General features: G+C 45.2%; 2 protein-coding genes across 8 annotated transcripts in view; one reads left to right on the plus strand and one right to left on the minus strand.

Annotated features, from left to right (window-relative positions):
• Positions 1–6,683, plus strand: part of LOC124040066 (calcium/calmodulin-dependent protein kinase type II subunit gamma-like) — a 40,021-nt gene extending 33,338 nt beyond the window's left edge. For 4 of the 7 annotated variants that reach the window (XM_046356844.1, XM_046356846.1, XM_046356845.1 and 1 more), the window contains 6 exons: positions 34–117; positions 1,779–1,928; positions 2,243–2,318; positions 2,411–2,505; positions 4,107–4,343; positions 4,428–6,683. In XM_046356844.1, the coding sequence (XP_046212800.1) occupies positions 34–117; positions 1,779–1,928; positions 2,243–2,318; positions 2,411–2,505; positions 4,107–4,339 (638 nt within the window). In that variant the 3' untranslated portion in view covers positions 4,340–4,343; positions 4,428–6,683. Of the gene's footprint in view, positions 1–33; positions 118–1,778; positions 1,929–2,206; positions 2,319–2,410; positions 2,506–4,106; positions 4,344–4,427 lie in introns of all 7 variants that reach the window. The other 3 variants (XM_046356849.1, XM_046356850.1, XM_046356847.1) reach the window with 2 other exon arrangements.
• Positions 6,684–14,932: 8,249 nt separating this feature from the next.
• Positions 14,933–19,368, minus strand: part of LOC124040068 (neurotrypsin-like) — a 47,506-nt gene continuing 43,070 nt past the window's right edge. The window contains exons 9-14 of the mRNA XM_046356851.1: positions 19,029–19,252; positions 18,785–18,926; positions 16,745–17,032; positions 16,540–16,662; positions 16,044–16,315; positions 14,933–15,862 (exon numbers count right to left, since the gene is read on the minus strand). Coding sequence (XP_046212807.1) covers positions 15,240–15,862; positions 16,044–16,315; positions 16,540–16,662; positions 16,745–17,032; positions 18,785–18,926; positions 19,029–19,252 — 1,672 coding nt within the window. The 3' untranslated portion in view covers positions 14,933–15,239. The remainder of the gene's footprint in view (positions 15,863–16,043; positions 16,316–16,539; positions 16,663–16,744; positions 17,033–18,784; positions 18,927–19,028; positions 19,253–19,368) is intronic.

Consider the following 19,368-nt stretch of genomic DNA (forward strand, 5'->3'; position numbering starts at 1 on the left):
GTGCATTATTTGCGTGTGTGGGTTCTAATCTAGGGGACAGCGTTGTGATGATGAGTCAGGGCAGTGCTACAGAGGAGATGCCCTCCCTTCTGACCTCGTCTGACAACTCGCCTGCCAGTAAGTGTTTTTCACGGCAACCCCACAACTGTTCGGGGATGTCCCTGGCAAAGACCCCACTCTTCCTGACCTTTGTGCCTCTTTTCCGCTGTGCGTCTTCTGACCTGTGTGTCCCTCTATTTTCTGATCCTTCAACATTGGGAATTTCTCCTGTACCCCCTTTTTGTGTGTTTTTTTTTTTTTTTTGCTGAATCCCAAACCATTCCCTTCCCCTTCCTCTCACCCCTCTGCCTTCCATTTGCACATTCACACTTGCCTACACCACATGCACAAGTGCTCCAAAGCTGAGTAGTTTTTCCACTATAGTCATTTAGCAAATAAAAACCTGCCAAGTCACTCTTAAAAAGCGTGCCAAGTTACAACAAGTGACATATCTTCCGTAGATTTTCACCAGATTGTCAGAAAGAACTCTATTGGTAACTACCTAGCTAGCTTGTAATCCTGGAAGTGTAGCCAGCCCTATGATAATAATTGTTAGTAGTGATGGGGAGGATCAGTACAGTTACATATCGCAATATTATTTTTGAATGATATATTGATGTTTGACTTCGGTGTTTTTCATCCTATAGCTTGTTTTCTTTAAAAAATCTGTTTTAATAGTGGGCCAACATGTTTTCAGCACTTATTTCTCTGACTGATCATAACTGTTTTTCTCATGACTCTCTTGTCTCTCTGCAGCAGCCATATAGTGAGCATTATATCGAGAACGTCAAATCGCTAAAATGAAATCGCAGTATCGAATCGTAATACATATCATATTGGCACCGAAGTCACTTGATAATATTGTATCGTGAGGTCCCTGGCAATTCCCAGCCCTAGTTGTCAGCTAAGAAACTGTAACGTTAGCATAAAACTGTTTGGGGTTAAGATGGAATTGGCTGATGTCATTGAGATGAACAGATAAAAATTCAACTCGATTTTCAGATGAGTTTCAAATGAAAATAACAATTACATTTATGCATTTTGGAGGAGATTATTATTATTTTTTTCCAGCTGAAGTAACCTTCTGTCGTTCAACAAAAATAATCCCGGACTGCCCTAGGGCCCTCTGAGCGAGTTGGTTGGGGCGAGGGACTGGTTTGGTATTCAGTCTCTCGTGATGACCCCCACCCACCCACCCACACCCCTTCTACAGTTGTTTGTGTGTCTCTGTCAGGGGATGGTGAAGGAGAGGAGTCTCCTACTCTTATTTCTCTCATCTTCTCCTCTCTCGTCATCCTCCGGTGTTCTAGTGTTATCCTTCTCTCTTTTCATCTTCCTCCCAGTGTTGCTCTTTTCTCCCCCCCTCACAACGCTGCTCTCCTATTGGCTCGTGCAAGTGCTGAACCAATGGCAGGCATCGGTTCTGCTTCTCAAAGTGCTGCTTAGACATTCGTCCTTTGTGTATTGTCAGTTTTCATAGAGCGAAGTGTGTTTCTGCACTGTGATAGAATATAAGAGTGAAGTTGAGTAGAATGAAGGGACATGTAGTTTAATATCACGATCTAGTCAGTAAATTTCTTAATCAGCTGAGCTTCTCAGAGCCCTCCCCCTAACAGTCTGTCTGTTTCAATGTCTTAGCGAACTAACATCATTCATTACTGTTCATGTTGTGTGTGTAAGTGATGTGCACGCGTCTGACTGCGTATGTGTGTGTGTTGACCGTGCGTTGTGTGTTCCAGCTGTTCCTCTGCATGATGTAAAGCGCATGGCGTGGAACAGCTCCGATCAAGGCTCCAACCCCGAGTCGGGGCACGCTCAATCTGCTTCCCCTGCTGCTCTGCTAGGGAGCAACACTGTCCCTGTCACAGTCAATACCACCACACAGCACAGTAAGAATACACACCAAGGGAGAGACACAGTTACATGCGCTCATACAAGGAAGGTACTGTATGCACACCACATAGAACAGACACACAAACCCATGACAGAGTTGGAGCACCCACTAGTATGGAGTTGTCCATTGTTTGCTGTCAGAGAGAGAAAAGGGAGAGTGTGGAAAACATAGAAAGAGTGAGGGAAGACCATACAGCTATAGTGGAGGATGAGTAGTGAAGTTGCTCCTATTTAGCTAAATCGCTGAACTTCCATCTCTCTTCTCCCATTTTTGGTCTCCCCCCCCTTCTCTCCCTCTCTCTCCCTCTAGCTCGTAAGCAGGAGATCATCAAGATAACTGAACAGCTGATTGAAGCTGTGAACAATGGAGACTTTGAGGCCTACACGTGAGTACAGCTACGTTGTTTCACACTTCTGACTACTGAATTACTAGCGTTAGTCTCTTTCTCTCTCGCTCGCTCTTCTCCTCCCCCATCAGGAGGATCTGTGATCCAGGTCTGACCTCCTTTGAGCCTGAAGCTCTGGGGAACCTGGTTGAGGGCATGGACTTCCACAAGTTCTACTTTGAAAACCGTGAGTCTCTCTCTCTCTCTCTCTCTTTTGTTCTGTCACACACAGTGCATTCAGAAAGTTTTCAGACCCTTTGACTTCTTCCTCATTCTGTTACGTTACAGCCTTATTCTAAAACGTATTAAATCATTTTTTCCCCCTCATCAATCTACGCACAATACCTCATATTGAAAAAGTCGAAAACAGGTTTTTAGAAATGTTTGCAAATGTATATAATTTTTTTATTAAACGGATGCCTTATTTACATGAGTATTCAGACCCTTTGCTATTAGACTTGAAATTGAGCTCAGGTGCATCCTGTTTCCATTGATCATCCTGGTATGTTTCTACAACTTGATTGGGGTCCCCCTGTGGTCAATTCAATTAATTTCACATGATTTGGAAACGCACACACCTGTCTCTCTAAGGTCCCACAGTTGACAGTGCATGTCAGAGCAAAAACCAAGCCATGAGGTCGAAATAATTGTCAGTAGAGCTCTGAGACAGAATTGGGTCGGGATACAGATCTAGGGAAGGGTAAAAACTATTTCTGCAGTATTAAAGGTCCCCAAGAACACAGTGGCCTCCATTCTTAAAAGGAAGACGTTTGGAACCACCAAGACTGAGCAGACCTTGGTCAGGGAGCTGACCAAGAACCCGATGGTCACTCTTGACAGAGATTGAGAATTCCTGTGTGGAGATAGGAGAACCTTCCAGAAGGACAACCATCTCTATAGCACTCCTCATCAAAATGCACATGATAGCCTTCTTGGAGATGCCCAAAGGCAAAGGACTCTGACCATGAGAAACAAGATTCTCTGGTCTGATGAAACCAACATTGAACTATTTGGCCTGAATGCTAAGCTTTTCTGGAGGAAACCTGGCACAATCTACAGTGAAGCGTGGTGGCAGCATCATGCTGTGGGGATGTTTTTCAGCGGAAGGGACTTGGAGACGAGTCAGGATCGAGGGAAAGATGAACGGAGCAAAGTACAGAGATCCTTGATGAAAACCTGCTCCAGAGCGCTCAGGACCTGACTGGGGCGTAAGGTTCACCTTCAAACAGGACAACGACCCTAAGCACACAGTCAAGACGACGCTGGAGTGGCTTCGGGACAAGTCTCTGAATTTCCTTGAGTGGCCCAGCCAAAGCCCGGACTTAAACCCCATCATACATCTCCGGAGAGACCAGAAAATAGCTGTATAGCGACGCCTCATCCAACCTGACAGCTTGAGAGGATCTGCAGAGAAGAATGTCAGAAACTTCCCAAATACAGGTGTCCCAAACGTGTAGCGTCATACCCAAGAAGACTCTAGGCTGTAATCACTGCCAAATGTGCTTCAAAGTATTTATGTAAATATGATATTTCAGTCTTGTATTTTTAATACATTTGCAAAAAAATGTACACAAACCTTGTTTTGCTTTGTCGTTATGGGGTATTGTTTGTGGATTGAGGGGTAAGAAATTATTTAACCAATTTTAGAATAAGGCTGTAACCTGACAAAATGTGAAAGTCAAGGGGTCTGAATAATTTCCGAATTCACTGTACATGCAAACACACTTCCATACAATGAATGAGTTCAGCAGAAAGATCCAAACATGTTTTATCTTTGTGTTCCTACAGTGCTGAGTAAGAACAGTAAGCCGGTCCACACCACCCTGCTGAACCCCCACGTTCACCTGATTGGAGAGGAGGCTGCCTGCATCGCCTACATCCGCCTCACGCAATTCGTCGACGGTCAGGGACGCCCCCGCTCCAGCCAATCGGAGGAGACCAGGGTGTGGCATCGCCGTGACAGCAAGTGGCTCAATGTCCACTTCCACTGCTCTGGGGCTCCGGCTGCACCGCTGCAGTGAACTGGTACACACACACACTTACTTACACTTACACTTACTTTGGAATATTCAAAGGGTTAAAAGTTCTGGCTCTTTCGCTTTCTCTCAGGTGTCCAAACACTCCAGTCTATTGGAGTGTGAGTTTTGGGGCGTGTTTTCGGCGTGTGTTTTGGGGGCGTGTCCTCTTTGTGGGTTGACCAATGCCAGGAGCCCGGCCGGGCCAGACTGCACCCTCTCCACAACACCAACCAATCCAGTCTATCCTTTGATCCGCTGGGGGCCGGCCAAGTGTGGATTCCGCCCCTGTGGGATGATGCATGCATCTGACAGCCAATAGGAGGGCTCGTCCTTTGACCTCTGACCCCTCCCACCCGGCAGCCATTTTGTCTCCCGTCCATGGCCGCCATTTTGAGATGAGAGGAGCGGAGAGGAACGGGTTCATGAACTTGTGATGACAGTTATGAGAATGAGTATACAGTGTAATATATGACTAGTACAAGAGAACACCCAACCCTAACAAGCATTTATATATACGATGAGAGGAGAGTGTGTGTGATGGTAGTAGATGACATGTTGGAGAAAAAAATTATCTCCGGAGCAGGAATTGCTCTCTTTCCCAGAGAATGTAAATGGAGAAATCCCAAGCAGAATTCTATATGGAAGGACAGTTGTTTCAATCAGAAATATGTAAGAACCTGATGCGAGAAACTTGATATCAAAAGGTGAAGCACCAAAGTGTAGAACTTTAGGCTTTGTACGAGTTTGTTTTTTTTGTGTGTTTTTTTTTAAAAGAGAAGGTAGTGGTGCATTCGAGAGCACTGTTTCTGTTGTGTTTTTAGCCTTGTGTTTATGTTGCGTTTCTGTGGACTGAGTCTGATGTAGTCAATTTTAAGCGACTGAGTAAAAAAAAAAAAAGGTTTGTGAAAGTGAACTTGCAATATGTACCTGCTGTCTGTTTTATCGTTCTGCAGTGGGAGATGGCAAATTTGGGGGAAAAGGCATCTGCATTTTAAATGTTTTCCTTCTTCCTCTCCCCTTTTCTTGTCCTATTTGTTTTTTTGTCCCTCCATTCTCTGTTTCCCACTCCCACCCCCTGGCTGTGTTTACATGGTGTGTGTGTGTGAGATTGTACATAGCATGTACGTGTGTCTAGGAGTCACTCAGAGTGCATGACAAAGGGGTGGAAACTTGTCTAACACACACTAACTGGCTCTAGTCCCATGTCCATGTTACTGACACCATTTTGACAACCTCTGACCACACACACACACACATGGATATCAACACAAACACCTCCCAAATTCTTATTTCAACCTGATGTCCTGAGCTGTCAGTCTCATAATATCCTGTGTAAATACACACTGTGGCGTCAGGTTTTGTAAACTATCTACACCACTGCAGTGCCCACGGTGAAACCCTGGCACTGTTCGTGTTTTTGTCACATCATGAGTAACTGTCTCTCCGTGTGTGTGTGTCTGTTTGAGTGTGTGTGTGTGTGTGTGTGTGTGTGTGTGTGTGTTTATATATATGTGTGTGCGTCTCTGTTTGTTGGTTTGGGTTTTCTTGAAAAAAAAAATGTTACTCTGCTTTTTGGAAAGTTCTGCATTCTATACACGCGCGCACACTGAAGTTAGGCCAACTATTAAACTGATCAGACTAGCTGGTTCGAATATAACAGGGATGGAAGGGACTTAATTCAGATCAGTTGTTGAGGATATAAATCTGTTACACAAACACACAGGAGGAATGGAGGGTAAATGAGGAGACAACTGAATTTTTATTGATTACCAGTAAATTAATTTTATTTCACCCAGACAGTGGATTTTAGTCCTTATATTGCCCATTCATGTGGAGAGAAGTGTTCAGAGATCAGAGAAGTATTTATGGAGTTAAACCAGAGAGCAATGTATGCATGTTTCAGTTTCAGCATCTCCACCGTGCACCTACCTGAACTAGGACAGAGGATAAGGGTATATATTAACTATTATATTTGCATATTTTGAAATGAATAAAAATAAAAACTCTGCCTCCGTCCAGCATATTAAAATAGGTGACAGATAATAAAATAAACAAAAAAAATACTATTTAATTACAAAAAGGATTGAGGAGCCTTGGCTTGTTATGAAGCTCATTGTCAGTACTCTCCCTGCGTTGTGATGTTAACCTGTCTGGCTGCGCTTTCTTTCCCCAGCAGTCGTTGGATGCTGGAGTTTTTTTGCATGATCATGATGTACGGTAAATTAAAATCATGAATTGAGGACGATCAAATGTTTGTCTTAATTGTTAGTAGGTCCTTTATCATAGCTTTGTTATTCTTCAAAACTTGGATCTTGAAAGTATTTAATAAAAATACTATTTCAGCACAGTTTTGTCTCCGTGTCTCTCTTAACGTAAAACTAGGGGCTAGATGATATCAGGCCTGCGCTAGCCGCCACCCACACAGCGGATATTTTGGAGGTGGTACTGCGTTAGAGCTGTGAAATTCACAAGCGGCTCCTAGCATTGTCTTTTTGCGGAAACTGCCATTGGATTAAACGAAACCACCCAATTTTATAATCTGACAAAATCCTATGCAGTGGCCTTAATTTGTGCAGCTGCATTACAAGTTCAAAAACGGAATTGTATGATGTTCTGTTGTCTACACCTCGAGTAGACTGATGGGTTATACATCCACATCCAAATGTACATGAAAGCATGCATAAGTCTCCAATTTCTATCTCTGTTTTGAACTTCTAACTGTAGGGATAATAAGGGAGTGGGTTGTGGCGTGAGCAGCCACTCGCCTATTTGTCAGCTCATACCGCAGTTACACTTCCAAAACATCCACTATGTGGATGTCTGCTAACGATTTTTAAGGCTTGATCTGATTAAATCGAGGCCTAGGTGTTCCAATGTCCTGCGAACCCTAAGAATGCATGCCCAGTAGATTGCCTCAAAGTGGTGTGCTAGGGAGGGCGTAGTGTCTGCTGGTTTTTCCTTTCAATTAAAACCGAGACAATAATTAGTGACCGTCATTCATCAATCAAGTACAAGGGAAGAGCGAAACCCAGCAGACACTTGGCCTTCTGTGGAATGAGTTTGACATGTGCCCTAAAGCTATTGATGGTGTGTCTGTCTGGCCTTTTAAAGTCTTATTTAAAGCTTTCCTGTCCTGTTCTCATGGAGGTGACTCTAGCCTATGCCTATTTAGGGCAGTATTGGAACCTTATTTAAGGCAGACTGTATACTCCTGTGTATAACCTTATTTACGGCGGACTGCGTATTCCTGTGTGTGTCTGAGATGTAGGACAAGTCTCTTGGCCCCTGTCTTTCTCAGTGATTAATGAGGACACTGCTGCAGGTCAGCTTCCAACACACACACACCACCACCATCAAATAGACAAGTGCATGAACACACACGTGTATACTAGTACTGACACACAGGTTTATCAACCAACCTACCATCACCTTTCCAGCATGCTATTTATTTCTCTGGCCATCTGCCTCTATCGCTCTTGTTCTCTACCTTTTTCTGTCTTCTCAAAGGTCACAGACATGTAGAGATGAGCTGGGAATAGAAAGCCGGCGCTCATTCTCAAGTCTTTCCTCAATTCCTCATGTCTCTCATCTCGTCGTCTTCCCGCCTCCTCCAAATGTCAGAGGGAAAAGAGAAGGTCCGAGGGTCCTCCTCCACCAGTCTTGACACTTAGCTTGAATTACTCTCCTTGTTCACTGACTAGATCGTGATATTTACTCTATTATACTCCATCACAGTGCAGAAACACACCGTCTCTCTATGAAAACTGACCATACACAAAGGATGAATGTCCAAGTAGCACTTGAATGTCCAAGCAGAAGAGGAAAGACTATTGAGAATTACCCCTGGTCTCCACAGGGAACTTTAGTCATATTGTCATTGTTCAATCTGACCTGGTGCCCTGGGCTAAGATGCAGCTCTCAAGGTCAGCCACTGAAGAACAGTACTATCGGAGGCCAAAAGGGGGCGTTAGCGCTTCATATACTTAGAAGAACAGGGAACAGATTAGTGTCAATAAATGCAGAAAACCTGCCCTTTCTGTCAGATGAATGGTGCATGATTCTGTGGAATTAGATAACATATTTCGAGAGAGAACTCGATACCAGTCACTCATTCCTTCTTAGAGCTTAGTCAAGTATGTATTCTGTTTAACCTTCACATTAGATTGAACAGTATACCATGAACGTTCGACATTTTGATATCCATTGAGAATACAAAACATTAGGAACACCTTCCTAATATTGAGTTGCGCTCCCCTTTGCCCTCAGAGCACTCTCAATTTGCCGGGCATGGACTCTACAAGGTGTCGAAGGCAGTCCACAGGGATGCTGGCCCATGTTAAATCCAATGCTTCCCACAGCTGTGTCAAGTTGGCTGGATGTCCTTTGGGTGGTGGACCATTCTTGATGCACATGGGAAACTGTTGAGTGTGAAAAACCCAGCAGCGTTGCAGTTCTGTATACTCAAACTGGTGTGCCTGGCACCTACAACCATGCCCGGTTCAAAGGCATTTCAATATTTTGTATGGCCCATTTTCTCAAGGCTTAAAAATGATTCTTTAACCTGTCCTCTCCATCTACTCTGTTTAAAGTGGATTTAACAAGTGACATCAATAAGGGATCATATCTTTCACCTGCATACCACTGCTGGCTTGCTTCTGAAGCTAAGCAGGGTTGGTTCTCGTCAGTCCCTGGATGGGAGACCAGATGCTGCTGGAAGTGGTAATGGAGGGCCAGTAGGGGGCACTCTTTCCTCTGGTCTAAAAAAAATATATATATTCCAGGGCAGTGATTGGGGACACTGCCCTGTGTAGGGTGCCATCTTTCAGATGGGATGTTAAATGGGTGTCCTGACTCTCTGAGGTCATTAAAGATCCCATGGCACTTATCGTAGGGATATTAACCCTGGTGTCCTGGCTAAATTCCCAATCTGGCCCTCAAACCATCACGGTCACCTAATAATCCCCAGTTAACAATTGGCTCATTCATCCCCCTCCTCTCCCCTGTAACTATTCCCCAGGTCGTTGCTGCAAATGAGAATGTGTTAAATAAAAAATTCACCACGTCTATGTCATGTCCTGAATGTTTTGTACTCTCAGTGTACATAGCTAGGCAAACAGAACATGATGTAGGATGAACATTTTCAGTTCTCCTCTCAACAAGTTTACTAGGCCATGTGACTGACGGGGTAGATGACCAGTGAGTTTTCATCATCAGTTAACCCATGGGAGACCAGGGTGCTTTTGGGAAACAGGGCCCATGGTCTCTTGTTTGAAGGCCACTTCCACAGTGGTGACGGGCACAAGTCAGTATCCACTAAAACGGGCCTTGCAGAAGGTGTGTCCACATGTGGTGACTGGCTCAGTGAACACATCCCGACAGATGGAGCACTGGAACTGATCTTCAGACAGGAAACTGCTGGAGGACGCCATTTCTGCTGTGCAGGTTAAGACCATTGCAATAAATGTTACGTAGTCCACCTTTTTAACATGCAATATATCAGGATCCCTCGGTTGCTGAGAAACAGTCACTGGTGTAGGCTCTCCTACCATTGCTTCTTCAGCTCTACTCGCTCCTTCCACTCTTTTCACCTCCTCCACTGGACTCTCTTCCTGTCTGCATACACTTGACACGTGTCCAAATCTTTTGCATATATGGCACTGAAGGGGTTTGTGCACGGAGGCTCTTACAGGCCATCTCATATAGCCCAACTCATACTGTATAGCCCAACATGAGAAGGGAGAGACTCTTCACATAGTTGAAGTCGGAAGTTTACATACACAGGTTTGAGTCATTAAAACTCGTTTTTCAACCACTCCACAAATGTCTTGTTAACAAACTATAGTTTTGGCAAGTTGGTTAGCACATCTACTTTGTGCATGACACAAGTCTTTTTTTCCAACAATTCTTTACAGATTATTTCACTTATAATTCACTGTATCACAATTCCAGTGGGTCAGAAGTTTACATACACTAAGTTGACTGTGCCTTAAAACAGCTTGGAAAATTCCAGAAAATGATGTCATGGCTTTAGAAGCTTTTGATAGGCTAATTGACATAATTTGAGTCAATTGTACCTCTGGATCTATTTCAAGGCCTTCCTTCAAACACAGTGGGTAAATGGGGAAATCAAAAGAAATCAGACAAGACCTCAGAAAAAAAGTTGTAGACCTCCACAAGTCTGGTTCATCCTTGGGAGCAATTTCCAAACGCCTGAAGGTACCACGTTCATCTGTACAAACAAGTATAAACACCATGGGACCACGCAGCCGTCATACCGCACAGGAAGGAGATGTGTTCTGTCTCCTAGAGATGAACATACTTTGGTGTGAAAAGTGCAATCAATCCCAGAACAGCTGCACTGGACCCTGTGAAGATGCTGGAGGAAACAGGTACAAAAGTATCTATATCCACAGTAAAACGAGTCCTATATCGACAAGGAAGAAGCCACTGCTCCAAATCCGCCATAAAAAAAAAGACAGACTGGTTTGTAACTGCACATGGGGACACAGATTGTACTTTTTGGAGAAATGTCCTCTGGTCTGATGAAACAAAAATATAACTGTTTGGCCATAATGACCATTGTTATGTTTGGAGGAAAAAGGGTGAGGCTTGCAAGCTGAAGAACGCCATCCCAAACATCATGCTGTGGGGGTGCTTTGCTGCAGGAGGGATTGGTGCACTTCACAAAATAGATAGCTTCATGAGGTAGGACAATTATGTGGATATATTGAAGCAACATCTCAAGTCATCAGTCAGGAAGTTAAAGCTTGGTCACAAATGGGTCTTCCAAATGGACAACGACCCAAAGCATACTTCCAAAGTTGTGGCAAAATGGCTTAAGACAACAAAAGATATTGGAGTGGTCATCACAAAGCCCTGACCTCAATCAAATAGACATTTTGTTGTCAGAACTGAAAAAGCATGTGCGAGCAAGGAGACCTACAAACCTGACTCAGTTACACCAGCTCTGTCAGGAATAATGGGCCAAAATTCACTCAACTTATTGTGGGAAGCTTGTGGAACGCTACCCAAAACGTTTGACCCAAGTTAAACAATTTAATGGCAATGCTACCAAATACTAATTGAGTGTATGTAAACTTTTGATCCACTGGGAATGTGATCAAATAAATACTGAAATAAATCACTCTCTCTACTATTATTCTGACATTTCACATTCTTAAAATAAAGTGGTGATCCTAACTGACCTAAAGCAGGGAATTCTTACTAGGATTAAATGTCAGGAATTATGAAAAACTGAGTTTAAATGTATTTGGCGAAGGTGTATGTAAACTCTGACTTCTGTACATGGATAGAGTGAATAAATTCATTTGATCTACCATACGGGTCAGTCAGCATGCGCCAACTACTCCACCTACTTCCTTAGGTGTTACATCTTCACACTTTATAGGCCGGCCCAGAGAGAACCGCCTTTATAGGCGCTCTGCTTTGAAGAGCCATACACAAAACATTCCACTCATATATCTTCTTTAGGCCCAATGTACGATTCTTCTACTCCGCAGACACACATGAAATCCAAATGAGCCCACTTCTTGTGACCCTCACTGACGCCACGTCACCCAACGCATCGATGACAGTAACTTGACTTCAAAAGGATCTCCCAGGTTACATTGGTCCAAAACTATCACTCCGACTAAAAACGAGTCTAGAGGTTTCCTGTTTTCCACCACAACTTTACTCCTCGTTTCCTTTCTTTTTCGCCACCGTAACCCACTCATTCACACTTTTAGCTAATCGGTGTCCCTCAACTCCTGCTCTTAAAGGGACAGTTCCCCCCCCAGGTGATACTATGAGGTAAGGACCAGTACAGCCACATACAGCTCACCACAGGACCTACCCATCAAGCAGCTGTTTTATTTAAGAAAAGTCCACATCGAGACCAACACAGGACCTGCTCTCTTTTAATAGTCCACCATGTTCCAGTACAGAGACAGACCCGTCAGAGGAACACACAGATGGTAAGATCGTTTTAACATTTCTACTGAGCCAGACTCTTCACAGCGTTAAACAGAGACATGAATCCACTGGCCGGGATTCAATCAAACCCGCAAAAGCATTGTTTACCCAGTGCCTGCCTATGTGCGCACAGACCCTGTGTACAGTATGCAATGTGGGTTTGGTTGAATATGTCCAGCTATGGAAATACTGTATTTACATTGACTTAATATGATTCTCTGGACAGTGTTTTATTCAAGCATCAGGGAGGAGTCTCATGAAATGATTATATAGTATATACCACATCATGTTACTGGATAGGTAGGCGTCTGTAGAGGATTCAAAAAAGAGGCATAGGAGCATTTCCTGTTTGAGAGAAACAATTAGTTATAGAATACAATATGCTACACAACACCAGGGCACAGCACACGAATGAGGAAGTCCATCCAGTAACAAAACAAGAACAGAAAACAATCATGGTCATATACTGTCTGGGGTTAGGAGCCATTGTCCCTAACCACTGCTCCTGGGTCATATCTTTTTGTATCCTCCCCAATGGCTAAGTTTTGGAGTTGGCTAATCTGATCCTAGATCGGTGGTTAGGGACAACTTCTCCCTCAAGCGTACGCTAAATCATGGCTCTGAACAACATAGCCGTCTACTGGTTAGATCACACACATTCGCTCAGAGAACAGAGACGGGAACATTCAACTACAGGAAGTCTAACTGTTTGGCCATCGGAATAAGACAATAATTAATGCAACACACAAACAATCAGAACTATTTACAGACAATGTTAACAACTAGAACAGTTCAGGGAGATCAGTAGAAAATAATGAATATGATCCATCTATCCCTTGGCTCTATGGCTTTGACAGGAGAGAGAAGAGCATAGTACATTAGGAATAGAACAGAGTAGAGTACAGTAGCATACAATTGTATTGTCCTTTTTTTGTGATGTTGCAGTGCGGTTGAGAGGCACAGGGTATGCCACAGTGCAGGATCCCTGGAGCAATTAGATCTAACAGTAAAGTGTCTTGCTCAAGGGCACAGCGGCAGATGCAATCTGGGAACTGGAACCATTAAGCTCAGGTTACTGGCCCACACTTCAAGGCTTAACTGCTGTCCCCCAAAGAGTCCGGCTTTAAGCCCCCAAGAATGTCCAGTTTATTTGAAAGGAGAGAAGAAGAGTTGTCCAGTTCACATTCGAAAGAAGAGAAAGTCCAGTCCATTTCCCAGGTAAATTAAATAGCATCTTCAGAAATACAACTGTGGTATTTGATGGTCCAGAACAGCTTTTGAAGAACAGCATTTTTTAAAACCACTGGTTAAGGAATAACCAATCAGTCTGGATGGACTTTACATTTAAATAGGGCATCATAAGACCAATCATAAAAAAGCCAACCCCACTGTCAGAGAAAAGACATGTCTAAACATGATCAATATAGGATCCCACCTCCCCTCCACACACACACACACACATATGGCACCCATACGCGCACACACCCCACAGCTAGCATAACACACACACACCACAGCTAGCATAACACACACACACCACAGCTAGCATAACACACACACACACCCACACACACCACAGCTAGTGTAACACACACACCCCACCGCTAGCGTAACACACACACCCCACAGCTAGCGTAACACACACAGCAGCTAGTGTAACACACAACCTACAGCTAGCGTAACACACACACACCCCACAGCTAGTGTAACACACACACCCCACAGCTAGTGTAACACACACACCCCACCGCTAGCGTAACACACACACCCCACAGCTAGCGTAACACACACAGCAGCTAGTGTAACACACAACCTACAGCTAGCGTAACACACACACACCCCACAGCTAGTGTAACACACACACACCCCACAGCTAGTGTAACACACACACAACCCACAGCTAGCGTAACACACACAACCCACAGCTAGCGTAACACACACAACCCACAGCTAGTGTAACACACACACCCCACAGCTAGTGTAACACACACACCCCACAGCTAGCGTAACACATACACAACCCACAGCTAGCGTAACACACACAACCCACAGCTAGTGTAACACACACAACCCACAGCTAGTGTAACACACACAACCCACAGCTAGTGTAACACACACACCCACAGCTAGCGTAACACACACACAACCCACAGCCAGCGTAACACACACACAACCCACAGCTAGCGTAACACACACACACAAACACACACACCACAGGTAAAGTAACACACACACCCCACAGCTAGCGTAACACACACACACCACAGCTAGCGTAACACACACACACCACAGCTAGCGTAACACACACACAAACACACGCACACCACAGGTAAAGTAACACACACACCCCACAGCTAGCGTAACACACACACACACCACAGCTAGCGTAACACACACACAACACACAGCTAGCGTAACACACACACCCCACAGCTAGCGTAACACACAACACACAGCTAGCGTAACACACACACAACTAGCGTAACACACACACACAACACACAGCTAGCGTAACACACACACAACACACAGCTAGCGTAACACACACACCCCACAGCTAGAGTAACACACACAACCCACAGCTAGCGTAACACACACACCACACAGCTAGCGTAACACACACACATCACAGCTAGCGTTTCACACACACATCACAGCTAGCGTTTCACACACACCCCACAGCTAGCGTAACACACACACCACAGCTAAGTTATGATAATAATCAGACAGAGTTGACATGAATATTAGAGGTTTACATCGTCTGGGTCAAGAGGCAGAGGGAGAGGAGGATCTCTGATGTCTTTTCCTCTTTCACCCCCTACTTCTTTTCCAACATGTCCTCCTCCTCTTCCTCCTTTATCATCCATTCTTCCTCCTCTTCCTCGGAAAGTCACATGGCACGGCCGGTGAGCCAATGGCGTGTCACCGATCAGACCAGGGCATGTGTGTGAGTGACAGCTTCGCGGGTCTGGGAGTGTTTATCGTGAGTGTGTGTATGTGCATGCTGATTGTGTGTGTGTTTGAGCTCATTGTGAGTGTTGCTTTGCAGATTGTGAGTGTGAGTGTGTTTATGCTCATTGTGATCGTTTGTATGGATATTGTTGTGCTGTGTGTGTATGAATTGATCATCAGTGTGTGTGCTCTGCTCTTGGGAGTGTGTGTGTTGCAGCTCGTCATAAACGTATGCGAGTATGCTCCGCTCCTCCGTGTGTGTGAGCTCCTCGTGCTCCTGTTTGTGTGTGTTCTGCTCCCGCTGTGTGACCTCCTCGATCCAGCGCCGGAACCGGCCGACCCGTGTGTAGAGGGCCGGGGTTGAGGGGTCACTGCAACCGTAACCCCCGGAGACAATCCCGGTCAACACCCACCGCCCCTCATCTCCCTGGCACACCAGCCCGCCACCCCAGTTGCCTTGGCAACCGTTGTTCTTGTGGAGACGCCGTGTGTCAGGGGGGCTGCCGGCACATAGCGTGCCGTGGGAAGAGTAACCATCCCCATAACGCTTCTTACACTGCCATGACGACAGGAGGGGTACCCAGGACTGTAGCACAGCATCTGTGAAGGGACAAGGGGAGTGGTTAGAGGAAGAGTAAGAGATTGTGAGCGAATGGGGAGATTGGATGTATAGTAGGAAGGAGAGAGAGAGAACAAAGTTGGCAATGCTAAACCACAAATCAATGTCCTCCGAGGATATAGTTGAGAGATCAGAGTTGAGGGAGTGGAAGGTGAGGCGTACCTGGGCCGTCCCAGCCTGCGGTAACCGCAGCGATGCAGGAGGAGGGGGTCTTGCCACCCGCAGTTTCCGGGGTGGGGAGGCAGGCAGCATTGGTGTGGGAGTCAAAAGTCAAACAGTGACCCTTGGGGCTGGGCACCCTCAGCAGGGCCAGGTCATGACCCCCAGGGCCCTGATCTGACCTGAACTTCCTGTGGACCACCACTTTCTCCAGGGTCAGAGTTCGGTCGGAACCCCCCACGCGCACAACGTAGTGGGACGGGTCAATACCAAACCTAGAGGATGGAGTGAGAGAGATGGAGTGAGAGGGAGAGAGAGCGAGAGACAAAGGAGAGATAGGGGGAGTAAGGGTTTTGAAAAGGGGGACAGATAATTGGATGGGGAGAAATGTAGGCAGAGAAAGAAGACGTGAGCAACAAAAACTAGTGAGCAAACAAATGTCCGGAAAAGACCAAGGAGAAAAGACCAAGGAGAAAAGACCAAGGAGAAGTGCTCTCACCTGGTGAAGCAGTGAGCGGAGGCGAGGGCCCAGCAGGGAGTGATCAGAGTTCCGCTGCAAATAGGATGGCCATCTTTCCCCTCAGAACCCAACCACACTGACACTTGCCACGGCCACGACGTGCTAGAGGAGAGGGGGAGATGTGTATATGTGTTCTCATGTATGATATACTGCACATCTGAACAGTAGGTAAAGCTTCTCTTACCCGAGTATATTCTCTCCTCCTCCTCCCACTCCACTCTTCCTCTCGTTCCCTTCCTCCACAACCTTCCTCACTCCACAGGTGCGCTCACTTGGCCTGACTTGGCCCTCTGTTGCCTGGGGGGCGGGGTCACAGCTCACCGCTGCATCCTCTCTCTGTCTGCAGCCCGCAGGGCTCCGGCCCAGAGATGGACACTCCCCCAGGAAGTCCTCCTTCCCCCTACACCTCACCTGGTCCAGGTGGATGGGACCCTTTCCCCGACCGAAACCACCCACCACTACCGCATGGCCACTGAGGGAGAGGGGGACGAGAAAGAGTGGGAGTGTGAGGATGATAGACTGAGATAATTGATAAGAAACATTGAAAATGCTGGATAGACTGAATACACAATTACTTCAACACACATACAGTTGTAGTCAGAAGTTTACATACATTTATGTTGGAGTAATTAAAACTTGTTTTTCAACCACTCCACAAATTACTTGTTAACAAACTATAGTTTTGACAAGTAGGTTAGGACATCTACTTTGTGCATGACACAAGTAATTTTTCCAACAATTCTTTACAGACAGATTATTTCACTTATAATTCACTGTATCACAATTCCAGTGGGTCAGAAGTTTACATACACTAAGTTGACTGTGCCTTTAAACAGCTTGGAAAATTCCAGATAATTATGTCATGGCTTTAGAAGCTTCTGTTAGGCTAATTGACATCATTTGAGTCAATTGGAGGTGTACCTGTGGATGTATTTCCAGGCCTATCTTCAAACTCAGTGCCTCTTTGATTGACATCAATGGAAAATCAAAAGAAATCAGCCAAGTCCTCAGAATTTTTTTTTTGTAGACCTCCACAAGTCTGGCTCATCCTTGGGAGCAATTTCCAAACGCCTGAAGGTACCACTTTCATCTGTACAAACAATAGTACGCAAGTGTAAACACCATGGGACCACGCAGCCATCATACCGCTCAGGAAGGAGACACATTCTGTCTCCTAGAAATGAACGTACTTTGGTGCAAAAAGTGCAAATCAATCCCAGAACAACAGCAAAGGACCATGTGAAGATATTGGAGGAAAAAGGTACAAAAGTATCTATATCCATAGAAAAACGAGTCCTATATCGACATAACCTGAAAGGCCGCTCAGCAAGGAAGAAGCCACTGCTCCAAAACCGCCATTAAAAAAGCCAGACTATGGTTTGCAACTGTACATGGGGACAAAGATGGTACTTTTTGGAGAAATATCCTCTGGTCTGATGAAACAAAAACAGAACTGTTTGGCCATAATGACCATCGTTATGTTTGTAGGAAAAAGAGGTGTGCATCCCAAACGTGAAGCACAGAGGTGGCAGCATCATGTTGTGGGGGTGCTTTGCTGCAGGAGGGATTGGTGCACTCACAAAATAGATGGCATCATGAGGGAGGAAAATTATGTTGATATATCGAAGCAACATCTCAAGACATCAGTCAGGAAGTTAAAGCTTGGTCGCAAATGTGTCTACGAAATGGACAACGACCCCAAGCATACTTCCAAAGTTGTGGCAAAAGGGCTTAAGGACAACAAAGTCAAGGTATTGGAGTGGCCATCACAAAGCCCTGACCTCAATCCTATAGAAAATGTGTGGGCAGAACTGAAAAAGCATGTGCGAGCAGGGAGGCCTGACTCAGTTACACCAGCTCTGTCAGGAGGAATGGGCCAGAATTCATCCAACTTATTGTGGGAAGCTTGTGGAAGTTAAACCATTTAAAGGCAATAATACCAAATGCTAATTGAGGATACAGTATGTAAACTTCTGACCCACTGGGAATGTAATGAAATAAATAAAAACTGAAATAAATCACTCTCTCTACTATTATTCTGACATTTCACATTCTTAAAATAAAGTGGTGATCCTAACTGACCTAATACAGGGAAGTTTTACTATAATTAAATGTCAGGAATAGTGAAAAACTGAGTTGAAATGTATTTCACTAAGGTGTATGTAAACCTCCGACTTCAACTGTAGGTCTGTGCACAGTAAAGCACACAGACACACACACTCACCTGTGGCCCAGCTGTCTGCAGACCACGGCGGCGTTCAGGTTGCTCCAGCCTGAGTCACAGATACTTCCCCAGTCTCCATGGAGATACACCTCCACACGACCTTCCTTATGGCTACCACCCCCTACCAGACGCACCAGGGGACCTGCAACACACAGACATGATACAAATCACATATTTCTTTGTAGTCACTGGGCCCCAGAAAAAAAAGGGCTGGATGGAAGTTTGGCCATATTGTCAGGCTCACCTGTGGCAGGTGCAACAGCCGGGACCTCATTGGTCTCTTCTTCTTTAGCTCCGGCTCTGCAACGGACGCCCACGTCCTCTCCATGGGAACAGTCGCTACGGCCCCATATGCCATGGTGACAGTCCAGCAGGGATGACTCCGTCCCCTCACAACGAACGTCGTCCAATAGGATGAGCCCGGAACCCTTGCCAAACGTTCTGTCAGCCATGACGTCAGCATGGCCCCTAGTGGTGGACCACGAAATTACTTCAACTTAAAGGTACAACTTGGTAGTTGTTGATTACCATAAAGCTCCGACATTTATGATGATGCCATATCAGTCTACCTTTAAAACATGAAC

Source organism: Oncorhynchus gorbuscha, linkage group LG07 (genome assembly GCF_021184085.1).
Source record: "Oncorhynchus gorbuscha isolate QuinsamMale2020 ecotype Even-year linkage group LG07, OgorEven_v1.0, whole genome shotgun sequence".
Taxonomy (NCBI): Eukaryota; Metazoa; Chordata; class Actinopteri; order Salmoniformes; family Salmonidae; genus Oncorhynchus; species Oncorhynchus gorbuscha.